An 11,936-nucleotide genomic window follows, 5' to 3' on the forward strand; every position below is an offset into this window, starting at 1 on the left:
TAGAGCCATACTGCATCCCCCAGCAGCCATTCCCACCAAAAACAATGGCGAAGGATTATTTCAGTGTTTCCAAGTGCTGAGCGTCTGTGTTCAGTATCTGCCTTTCTCTTTTTTCCCCGTGAGGTTGGTGTAACTTCGCTCTCCGCCTGGTGAAGTCAGCCAGGATGAGGAACGGAGCTGTTATCTCTATAGAGCTCAGGTAAGTTGGGCAAAGTTGCGTTTAATTCCCACACGTATGTGCCCTGAGTTACAACAATCATATACACAGCGGCTACGAGGGAGACAGGTTGCGTCTCCATATTGAAACTGACTCTAGCCCCATAGAAAGTCTGCACCGCAATGTTGATGCTCCAGCTGTAAGTGCTTACTGTGTAGACCTGCTCTCGCTTCGAATCTGCTGCGCCTAGAATATTAAAAACTCAAGCGAGTTGGATTGAAGGATTGTGTTAATGCAACCCCCCCTCCCAAAAACAAACAAAAACCCCACCCCTAAAACAACTCTGGGCAGTAAATTAAGAGAAAACCATTGCCGATCACTCCTCTGTTAGAAAAACCTGCTTCATCCGGGCTTGTTTGGAGGGCGCGGGAGGTGTGTGAGGGGATGTTATTGTTAAAAGATCCAGCTTTATTAATACGTTAAGAAAGAGCTCCCTTGGCAGTATGTGTTCTTACAGCTCCGTCTCAGATCCTATAAAACATTAATGCACTGAAAGCTGCTACAGAGATCAGCACCACCAGCTAGAAGCATTGTGAAGCCTTCATCTTCAAAGAGGCTCCATTATGGAAACAATTTTTTTTAAATTAAAAAAACGGGGCTTTTGCACACTTCTCACATTTTCACTTTATAAAGCTACAGCACAATAATTCACATAGGATGTGTGTGTGTTTGTATGTGCTATACACTTACAGGCACACATATACACCACCCAACAAGCAAACCTTCAGTTAGCTTGAATTAATAGGATAGGCAGGCCCTTTACATTTTGTGACTAGAGAAGCGAAAAACAGTAACACTGTTCCTTTTAGCAGTGACAGCAAATGCAGCACACAATCAGAACACACAGTGTTGAGTCTTTGAATTCTTGGGGAAACCACCCCACCAAGCCTTTAACAAACAAATAAGGGGCAAAATGGCTACAGTATACCTTATATTGCACACTGTACAATGCTGGTAGAGTATAGTGACTCCAAACCTTGCTCATGAATTCTAAAAGGAAACAGCACTGTGCAAAGTTAGCAGAAACTTCAACTGACAAGGAAGGGTTTTTTTTCCCAAAATGCGTTGGCCAGGTCATATGCACTTAGCTTTGAGATACAATCGCAGATAATTTGATTCATCTGTGACATTGAACTGTTTGTGTTCCCATCTGTCTTTTAAATCCTAAATTACACAATCAAGTCACTTTTGGAACGTTGTGCGTTTTATACAACTTTGTTGCCCCCTAAAAGTTGTTTTTAAAAGTTCTCCCATTTAATCCCACTGGAAGTTAAAGGGTAGGGTTTATACGTTTGTAAACTGTTGGCATGGTCAAGCAACAAGACTAATGGAATTTTTTTTGCTAAATTCTTTTATTTTTGTTTAAATTCTCACTTCAATTTTAATTCTTGAAGAACAGCTTCGACAACATATATCGCACTCATTATAAGAAGCAAAGGGTTATATCAAAAATTATTAGTATAGAATCACAGGAAACCTGGTTTGGAACCAGAAAAAAATACAAAACAGATATAGATACATAGACACAGGACAATTGTTTTTTATAATTATTTGGAAAATGTTATTTCCCCTAATTCTTGTTTCTTTTTTCTTTATGCGCATACGATGTCTTAAATTTTACCAAAAAATGAAAATAAAGACTAATATTTTACAAAATGAATAACAATGTTCGTGGTAAGTGTTTGCGTGTGTGTGTTTTCTACACAAGATTCAGTTCAGCGTCAATATTTTTGTTGGTTTCTTTGTTTCTGTACAGAATATATCCACATCAGTCCACAATAAATGCTGGAAGATCCATTATTCTCCTTCTGGTTTTATTAAAATCCCCTCGGTCCTTTTTCCAAAATTTTCCACAGACACAAGCTGCTTTCTTTTCCTTTCAAACATGGTCACAGATCTGATCCTACACGAGTCTTTCTCTTTTTGTTTTGTTTATTGTCTGCTTCCCCCCCTCTCTGCACCCCAACTTTTACTCGGTTCGTTTATTTCTGTCTGTGTTGGTCCTCAGTGTCTCTATTGGGGGTGTTGGCTGTGCTCTAGGAACACTGGATAGACATGTAAGGCCAGTTGAAGCTGCTCCCAGACAGTAACATATCTCTGATGAGGGTTTCAATGGGGGTTTTACCTACCAAGCGGACGAAGAAGAGCTGCTCGATGACTGAGGAGGAGACGGTGCGCAGGGAAGGCAGCCTCAGGAGCAGTTTGCCGAAGCGACTCGGCTGGTTGGGGTACTGGCTCCTCACATATTCCTCCAGGGCGCATTGAGATTTCTCTTGCAGGCTCTCGATATGGGCAGCATCTGACAGGCCACAGGCATCTGCCCAGGCAGCCACACACCAGGAGGAGACAAGGGGAGCAAACCGTTAGTAAGGCAAGCGAGCACACCGCACACACCCCGGTCGAAACACACCATCCCGTCGCCCCGTCCAACCCTCACACCCCTCGGTGCACCCGGGCAGATTCCCCACGCCGACAGCCAGAGAGACGCGCAGGCAAAACCTCCCTTTGTGTTTCCTCCTCCACCTTGGAAATAAATAATGTAAGACGCTGTATGTGTGTGCAGGGGAAGGAGGAGGGGGGGGGGGGGTATCTGAAGCCACACAGCCAAGCCACAGAAACCTGTCTTCTGTCGGGGGAGGGAGGTGGAAGAAAGGAGGAAGGGGACTATGATGCTTATGATTTTGGTTTAATCTACACACTGCGGAGTAGTGTACCACGACAATAACTCAAACAGAGTCAGGAGAGCCATTGTTTGCATTTATAGGCAATGTGACCCTCGTCTATGCCGCATGTTAAATAAACACATGCAGTCATTGAGTCATCCAGACACACCGAGTTTGTGGACACGGCTAGAAATCAGAACAAAATGCGTTCGCAGGATGGGATTTGGTGGGGCTTGCCCGGCATCTGCAGTGCAATGCCAAGGAGACAGGCTGCACTGCTCTCTGTATCTGGGCTCAAGTGATTGAAAATCAGTCACATCTTTGTAAACTGTATAATAATCTAGAGAAATATGGCTCAGTTACTCCAGACTGTGCTAAGCAGACAGCTGCAGCTATCAGATATAAAGCTGGAAGCGGCCGCAGTGCGTGAGCATTCCCTAAATGTAACCAGAAATATATCCTTCATATATGTTTATATTTCATAGATAGAGCCAGAATATATCCCTTATACCCGGAAACTGCATACTATTCATCTAAGACCATAAACTGCTATCTATCTATCTATCTATCTATCTATCTATCTATCTATCTATCTATCTATCTATCTATCTATCCCACACCAGCGAATTACTGCGTAGCAGCTGATTAGTTGAGAGACTTGCTCAGGAAACTACCGTCAGTGAAATATGATGGATTTGCCCCTCTAGTTCAAATATCCACATTGTTACGTATATTAATAATAAATATTTTACAAACACAAGGATCACAGGCGAGCAGTCAGTTGCAGTGCGGTTTACTACAGATCAAAGCCAGATTTTGCTAATATATAGATCTGTATATGAATTAATGCATGCTAATGGCCCCAAAAGGATATTACAAAATTGGGAATGTAAAATTATGACCCTGGAAAGACACAACAAATTATTCAAAGCAAAAATCTCTGGCAACTGAAGTTTATGTCTTTCTGTTTCAAGAACGGAATATAAAAAGATTTCTGAACACCTTCATCTACCATACTATGGCCTCGAGCAAAAATACAAATAAAACAAGCTATGATTCAAGAACTTCTGAGGAAAGGAACCTTTGACCTAAGCTACGGACTAGGCATCCTCAGATACATTATTATCCAAGCCAGACTGTTTTTCTAATCCATACTGTACCTTTAATGCAGTGTTATTATGCAACATCTAAAGCACCAGGTCACAATATCTATATCTATACCTATATCAAAAGAAAAGGCCTGATCTTGTTTGAAATATGTATCAAAAACACAGTCTTGTTCATATGCTGATTGCCACAAATCACACTCCATATTTACATAGCTCGTGGTATTTTACAAGTATCATCTGCTCATTATGCAATAGGAGCCTATTCAACTTCCAAACAATGCAATATGAAAGGGTCTTACAGATAGCCCAGCAGATTTTAAGGTCCCATATGTCATATCCTTAAGGTTAGTAAAATATTTATCAGATATTTACGATAAGTGCACCTACAGTGCAGAGTCATTGGACAATCAGGACTGGGAAGTTACTTGCTAGAGAAAGCCGTTAGAAAGCGAGAAGAATACATCTGTAGTTTCGTATTAGAAAATTGTAAGTGTTTATGTCTAATACAGATACTATCTATTAATTATTTGAAATGGCCCAGGCATATGTGTGCATCTGAATGTTGTTTAGATCCCCTGAAGTCTTCCCCCCATATGGTGTAAACTCGATTAGATTATTGAGGCCGGAAAAATGGAATAGGTGTAAGAAGTAATGCAATATATATTTACCATCCGTGAATTATCTCAGCTAAGAAAGGGAGGGCAAGTGTGGAAATTCTGTATGTCTCACATTTTATATGGCAATGTGTCAATAAGGGAGAGCTCAATATTTCTTCCTGCAGTATATGGAAAAGAAATTATGTAAATAAATAACCATTACTGTTCAGTACACTCCAGTTTTATCCTTTGTAGTGTAGGGAATGTATTTCATGTGATGCATTCAGAAGAGTTTAGTGTTCCGAAAATATAGATGTAATCAGCTGGCATATAACTAGAAATCAAAGTTCTCATTGCATTGCAAATAGATGACTTGAATTTATGTTATGTTGCCTGGGAAGTTTTACTTATTAGAAGAAAATGTGGGTGCATTCATTAATAAAGTTTTTTTAACGGGAAGTAATTTTGGGTCACGACCCGGCTCTTGGACGGTGTCCAGAATTTTAAAGATTAAATATACGATCCGGACCCCAAATGTAAAAAACACACCACGATAGCCTCATGCCAGCTTTAAATACTTAGTCCTTAGTAAAGTGTTTTGGACAATATGTCTAAAATGTCTTTTCCATCCGTCAAAGTTTGCTTAAAAGTTGGATGACTTCGAGAAAGGCTTCCCATGAATTCCCCTCTGGCTAGCAATCAAAACAAGTTTAGTCGAAAGTGGAAATGTGTGTTTGGGGGTAAGGGAAAGGGGTAAATTACTACTGACAGCTGTATTTCCATCTTCTAATATATCCCATGTTATTCTGCTCCAAATAACATTGCTCCTTCCTAAACCCCATTCCTCGTTTTGCTCAATGGTTGGAGCAAAGTCGGCTCTAATATTTAATTATATATTTGAATATATTAATTTTAATATATAAAGAAGGAGTTCATAAAACGCCACCATTTGCAGGTCTAACCTAAATCCAGATTGGGAGGAGGGTGGAAGATGGAAAAACCCAACCCATTCTTCATTTGGGGCAAACGCCTTTCAAGAGTCTTTTCTTTTAGTAATTATCAAACATCACACCAGTCCTTTCTCTATTTTCCAAGATTTTTTCAATATGTGTTTAAGAACAGGAGGGTTCTCAAAGATGGGTCTGTTTCCTGATGAACATGCTGAAATGAGTGAGTATGGAATGCAAGTCTGCAGACAGACTCAAGTTAAATCAGACTGATAAATACTGCTCAGTCTATTTGTCACTTTTGAAAAACATGTTTCCATCAAGAAGACTTATTAAGATAAAATACACTAAAATGTCGAGGTGGCTAATCAGTAAATCTCCCATTTGTTTTAAGATCTGCATTTTATCCTTTGCAAAGAAATATTCCCTCCAACACTACAAGACTGCATTTGCACTGAAAGTAAAAGGGGGCAGTCAAAGTACACGTCTTTGACCACCCTGCATACAAATTAGATACTCCTGTCTAAATAAATTATCCGATGTTCAAATCGATATTAATACTGCATTTGCTACATTACAATATTGTGCAAATTTAAGAGTCATTTTAATACCATGTAAATACTATTTTTCATGCATGAAAGGCAGCAAATATTGATGGATTATAAACTGCTTACTGTTAAACAAGGTCTTTGAACGATTTGCCATCTTTGTTCAAGTATGCTTTTAATTTTGCTTCGGCCTAGTTTCAAGTTAGATTTACTAGAACTGTTTATTTATTACTAAAAAAAGGAGGAATGGTTAAAAAAGAAAAGCAAAGACAGAAGGAATAAACTGGTATGTTAACACCAGAAAATAACATCGAGTGGCTTCTTATCTTGCTTTGTTTATATTTCCTATATTTTCCGCAAATTGTTCGTCTTTGATGTTTATATATTTCCCTCTCACAGGTTACAATAATAAAAGATGTATTATAGTCTTACAGGCTACAACCAAAACACTTCAAAGGCGAAGTTAATACACTTTCCTTCGAGTTAATTTGAACCATCTATCATAAGAAAAAATGTTAACATGCATGCATGCATGTTGCCACTTCCTACACTTAATGTGATATTTTTTCAGGCAATCTGTTAAAATTCCAATATTTTTGTGGTTTGTATAGGGGAAAAAAAAACCCTCTCTAGACTGGCCAATTGGTACATAACCCCCTTGTCTCTTCCCCCCTCCCTGCAATTTGCTGTTTCTATTGTTGGGCTTGGGTTTGGGGTTATTTTTTTTGCCTTTCTCTTTTAGATCGAGCTCATTTTTTACGATCCTCAATAACCTCTGCAACTGCAAACATGAATGGTTTCCGATAAGGGGAAATCAGGCAGCAATAAATCAGTATTGATTATGATTTATTTGTGCCTATGCCCTCCTTTTAACACTCTCCGGGAAAACCTTCTTACCAGATAAAGTGCCACAAGAAAACCACATCCTCTCTCTCTTCCCCTCCCTCCCTCCCTCCTTCTCTCTCTCTCTCTCTCTCTCTCTCTCTCTCTCTCTGTCTCTCTCTGTCATTCTCACACCCGCAGATCTATGGTATCTCTATTTCTCCCACCTCCCCACCTCCCGTTATCCAAGGAACCACAAGGAGCACAAACCAGACAGTGGGAATAATGGAATGTAGTGTCTATAGAACTCCAGCCATCTACAGCTCTTCCCATAAACGTGGGAGCCACATTGATTTGCAAAAAGGGTGGGTTTTACTAACCTAACCCCACCCTAGTTTTTTTCGGGGGAGGAGGGGTGCTGTGTGTGTGTGTGGGGGGGGGGAAACTGGGAGGTTGGATCCTCTGATTTTGCTCTTACAGTTTCCTAGTGATCTCTCCTGCCTTCTCCGACCCCTCTCCTCTGCTCCCCCCCACGCCAGGCCCTCTCTCCCCCGAGCACACTCACCTGATGTGAAGAGGACGATGGCTTTGAGGCAGCTGTACTCCGCCGAGTCGACGTGCAGGGCCTTGAGCTTCTCCACCTGCTCCTGGAAGATGCGGATGTGGTCCATGAAGGCCACCACCCGGTCGGCGGACATGGGCGAGGCGTGCAGGCCGGCGGCGGCCAGCAGAGGGGCCACGTGCAGGGGCATGGAGCACTGCGCCGCGTTGAGCACAAACAGCTCGCTCCAAGTGAGCCGCAGCAGGGCCACCTGGTCGGTGATCTGCAGGTCGGGGAAGAAGGGGATGTTGCGGGCCCACTCGACGGCGCTGAAGAGCAGGCGCGCGGCCAGCTCGCAGATGTTCTCGATGCCCATGATGTTGTTGGGCTGCATGCACTGGCTGCCGTAGCGCGAGGTGGGGTAGGGCTCGGCCCGCAGCAGCAGCGAGATGTAGCCCGACAGATAGCAGTGGCCGTTCAGAGGGTCCCCGTTGGTCAGCGCGTACTGGCCTGGGTTCGGCTGGGTTGGAGGCATTCTTCCTCGCTGAACCGCTGACAAAAAGAAAGAGAAAAGGAGAGGAAATGTGCATCCAGGAGGCTTGCAAACATCGCTTACCACGGTACAGCCGAGCAGGAGACAATGCAGGGCTTATTCCCACAGACACACACACACACGCGCACGTACAGAGAGAGCTAGAGACAGCAGATTCACATGGAGCAGTGTATGCAGAACAGGCTGCATCCTTACCCTCAGCCCCTGCACAGGCATCCCGGCCCCATCACCAGCACAGCCAAAAATAAAATAGAATAAAAATTGTAAAAAAACAAAACCAAAACCAAAATCCCAGCCAAGACAACGAGACAATCTACCCTTCCCCCCGCTTGCAGCAAATAAAACCAGCAAAACACAAAAGAAATCCTCCGGATTCTTAACGTGCTGTCTGGGGGTAAAAATCCCAGAAATCTGGTAAAAATATAGGTACCATAGCTCTTTCTTATTTCCCAGTCCATTGTCCGAGGAGCAGGTAGATTTACAAACAAATGGGATTTTTTAAAATAAACGTGTCCATATTCTTCAAAAATGCTACCCACTTAACACTGGATCAGGTCACAGTCTCCCAGCTAACCACTTCTAACTTTTTATTACACGGAGCAAGCATCCGATACGTGCCCAGCAAAGTTCTCGCTGATAGAAGGAAGAGAAAGATTAAATATTCGAAAGGGGGGGAAAAGGGTCTGAACTTACAGTAGCCAAACATTAGTGAAAAAATGCGATGGTTTAATTAATATCTTTGCTGCGCTGTTGCCACTGCAAAAGCCTGTGGACAGCTTTGCACAGTGAATGCACAAGCTTGCAACTGCAAAAACACTGGATTCATTAACCATCTCAATACAAAACGTAAGCATGCTTTGAGTTCCTAAAGCTGACCAAAGTTTTTTTTCCGTGTGTGTATGTTTTACTTCATCAGCGCCAGTGTTCCAAAGTGCATGCCATGTCAACAAAGGTAATTCAAGGAGAAGATACAACCACTGTGGCATATTAATAACACACCCCTATATATAATTTATCTTTCCAGTTTAGAGCGTGCAATATTTCCGTAACTTTATCATTTATAATAGTATTGATGAAATTCCAACTGAGCCCTTGAAATCTAAGTGGCTGGACTCTTCCCTCCCCCCTCCACCTAATTATAGTTTTGAACTTGGCAGTTATTTTTCAATTAAATGAAAGCACAATTCTAAGTTTGCTTTTTTCCCCATACGCCTACAAATAGCTCCCTGAAGCTACAAATGAAGTCGTCATACGTGCGAGCTCTTCCCAGGTCTGAAGGAACTCACTTTCTTTTCTTGTGGCATAGAAAATATAATTTTAAAACTAATTAAAGAAGCAAGTAATCCCCACGCCACAAAATTGATTGTTTCGCTTCTTTGCCTATCAGACATCTTTAACGATAGTCACAAGATGAACTTTAACTGTAAATTGATATATATATATTTAGAAAATACAGTGCAGCAAATCTTGCTAGCGAAAAATGAGACACATTACAAGCAAACATCAAGAACAACTCTAAAAAATAGCATTTGAAATGGTGGGGACAGCTCATGCCAGAAACAGACTATGTATTATGCTAAAATCAGGAGGACCGGTAAATATGTTGTAAATTGTAATTTGTATGCAGTATTTAAGCAGAGGGTAGAGTTTGATGGAAAAATAAAATGAACAGCATGCTAAAAAAATGACAGAACTATAAAAACAAGGTTCAGTCAGAAACTTTCCTTTGAGAGCATGGAGTGAAAAGAAGGCCAGATCTTGCAAGGAGCAGACTCTACCATACTGGCAAGCACAAGGAACCTGAGATACAGTAGCATATTTCTCCCCCTTCCTTTCTCTCCCTTCCTCCCCCCCCCCCCCGCCACTTACATGTCTTTCATCTTTCTTTCAGGAAAGATGATGGTGGAAATGGATCTACTGCGAAGTGTTGTGGGTTTTTAAATTGTACATAAGGAGGGAAGGAGGGAGGGGGAATAGAAGGAAACCCATCTTGGAAAGAATGATGTCCCCCCAGCCTCATGCCAACAATAGACAAAACCACATCCACATACAGAGAGAGATCCGAGTGATCCCGGAGAAATAATAAATATTTAGTGACTGATCATCATAATAAATTCCCATCCCAGTGAGCAGGGCAGGGAAGAGTGCGGTGGTGGTGGCGGTGATGGGGGGGGGGGGGGGGGGGAGGAAAGGAAGAGGAGGGCATCAGCGCAAACCAAAAGCCTGGGTGCAAAGCTGGCGAGGGCTTGCAAACACACACCGAGCTACAGAGCGAGGGAGAGTAGAATAGGGAAGAAATATTCACCTTCCCGCCTCATGCCCACTTTGAGGCACTTCTTGAGGCGGCAGTACTGGCACTGGTTGCGGTGGTGCTGGTCGATGGGACAGTTCCTGTTGGCACGACATGTGTACGTTAAGTTCCTGCGGACGCTCCTCTTGAAGAAACTTTTGCAGCCCTCGCAGGTGAATTGGCCGTAGTGTTTGCCGCTCGACTTGTCCCCGCAAACCACGCACTCGATGTGCTGCTGGCTCTGGCCCGAGCCCTGCTGGCTCTGGCCCTTGTCGCCGGCCGTGCCCGGAGTCGAAGGGGGTCCCGGCTGGCTAGGGGTCTGCGGGGTGTGCGGGGCCGCCGAGGCCGCTTGCTGCTGCTGCGGATCCCGGGCCGGCTGAGCTGCTGGGTTGGGGCCGCTCGGGTTGCCCCCGGCCACGTCTTCCTGCGGATCTCGCCAGCTGCTAACTACCATTGCCATATCTCGGGCCCACAAAGTGCTGGGGAGCGGAGCTTCTCGCGGAGGGCTGCCGGGGAGAGGAGGGGGGCGGGGGGGAGTGGGTGGCTCGGATTTGGGGGAGAGAGGAGAGAGCAGGAAGCTTGGCTGCCGCCGCTGCTGCCGCTGCCCTTGTGCTGCTGCTGCCGCTGCTTCTTGGAGCTGTTTCTGCCGTTTTCTTTCTCTTTATTTTTGCAACCCCCTCCTCGCCCTCTCCCTCGCTCTCTGTCTCTCCCGCTTTGGGGGGAAGGGAGGGATGAAGGATTTTGTGGGGCCCCCCCCTTTTAAATATTTTTTTTCTCAAGTTGCCCAAAGCGAAGCGGCCGGCAAGGCGGCGCGGCGGGGAGAGGCATGCAGGAGAGGCGCACGGGGGAGGCGATCGGCCGACACACACACACACACAGCGCGCGCCCGCCACACAGTCCGAGCGCTAGGAGTGCAAAGGATGTGCAGACATAGAGGAAGCTGGAGGAGAAGGAGGAGCAGGAGGTCGGTGCCGCCGCCGCCGCCGCCGCCGCCGCTGCTGCTCGCTGCCGGGGCCAGGCCGGTGCTGGTGCCGTGGTTGTCCCCCGCTGCCGCCGCCGGCGCTCTGGGCTCTTTGGGGGGCGCAGGGCTGGGCGCGGATGGTGGAAAGCGAGAGAAAAAGGCTCCCGAAGATCAGGGGATAAAAGTGTCCGGGGGCCAGGTCCAGGGCAAAACGCAGTCAGCCATTCAGGAAACCAGTCTTGGGAAACGCGCTCGAGGAGGGATGGAAGATTAGACAGTTTGATGTTGTTGTTGCTGTTGGTGGTTGTTTCTCTCTCTCTCTCTCTCTTTCTCAAAGAAATACAAAAGCAATTGGATGTGACTAATTCGCAGCGGAGACGAATTCACGACGAAGAGTAAAAAAATAAATAGAGGATGAATAATAATGGCACAGGCAGAAAACGAGAGATCCAAAGTAGGTCGAATAAATAAATCCTCTTCTTTCCCTCTTTCTTGCCCCTTCCGTCTTCTTCGGTGATAACACACGGGGCTAGTTACAAAAATCACTGGAGATCGCCGAAAAATGTTCTCTGTTTTTGGTTAAAAAAGTATTTCAGATAAAAACTCATCAGCCAGGACCAAAACCTCCCCCAAAATAAAAAAAAGACAATAATAGTAAAAAAAAAAAAATAACGATGATGTATTAAGAT

The 11,936-nt window shown here is 44.2% G+C and overlaps 1 protein-coding gene across 4 annotated transcripts; it reads right to left on the bottom strand.

Annotated features, from left to right (window-relative positions):
* Positions 1–1,550: 1,550 nt before the first annotated feature.
* On the bottom strand, positions 1,551–11,585 carry NR2F1 (nuclear receptor subfamily 2 group F member 1). Of its 4 annotated transcripts, none has more exons than XM_075932148.1 (3): positions 10,302–11,585; positions 7,468–7,995; positions 1,551–2,534 (listed from the first exon to the last, which is right to left on the bottom strand). In XM_075932148.1, the coding sequence occupies exons 1-3, from the start codon at positions 10,744–10,746 to the stop codon at positions 2,254–2,256; spliced, it is 1,254 nt and encodes a 417-aa protein (XP_075788263.1). In that variant the 5' UTR covers positions 10,747–11,585; the 3' UTR covers positions 1,551–2,253. The 4 variants fall into 4 exon arrangements, with proteins under 4 accessions (XP_075788263.1, XP_075788265.1, XP_075788264.1 ...); XM_075932150.1 differs by lacking the exon at positions 10,302–11,585 and adding an exon at positions 9,866–10,115; XM_075932149.1 differs by lacking the exon at positions 10,302–11,585 and adding an exon at positions 8,690–9,493.
* Positions 11,586–11,936: the final 351 nt, after the last annotated feature.

Source organism: Pelodiscus sinensis, chromosome 6, assembly GCF_049634645.1.
Source record: "Pelodiscus sinensis isolate JC-2024 chromosome 6, ASM4963464v1, whole genome shotgun sequence".
NCBI classification, from domain to species: Eukaryota; Metazoa; Chordata; order Testudines; family Trionychidae; genus Pelodiscus; species Pelodiscus sinensis.

What these genes read in the sequence shown, in the direction of transcription:
- NR2F1 (XM_075932148.1), bottom strand. Translation starts at nt 10,746, where the DNA reads ATGGCAATGGTAGTTAGCAGCTGGCGAGATCCGCAGGAAGACGTGGCC. An exon ending in AGTGGGCATGAGGCGGGAAG is followed by an intron (nt 7,996 to 10,301) that starts GTGAATATTTCT and finishes TCTTTTTGTCAG; the next exon opens with CGGTTCAGCGAGGAAGAATG. An exon ending in CATCGTCCTCTTCACATCAG is followed by an intron (nt 2,535 to 7,467) that starts GTGAGTGTGCTC and finishes CTGCCTGGGCAG; the next exon opens with ATGCCTGTGGCCTGTCAGAT.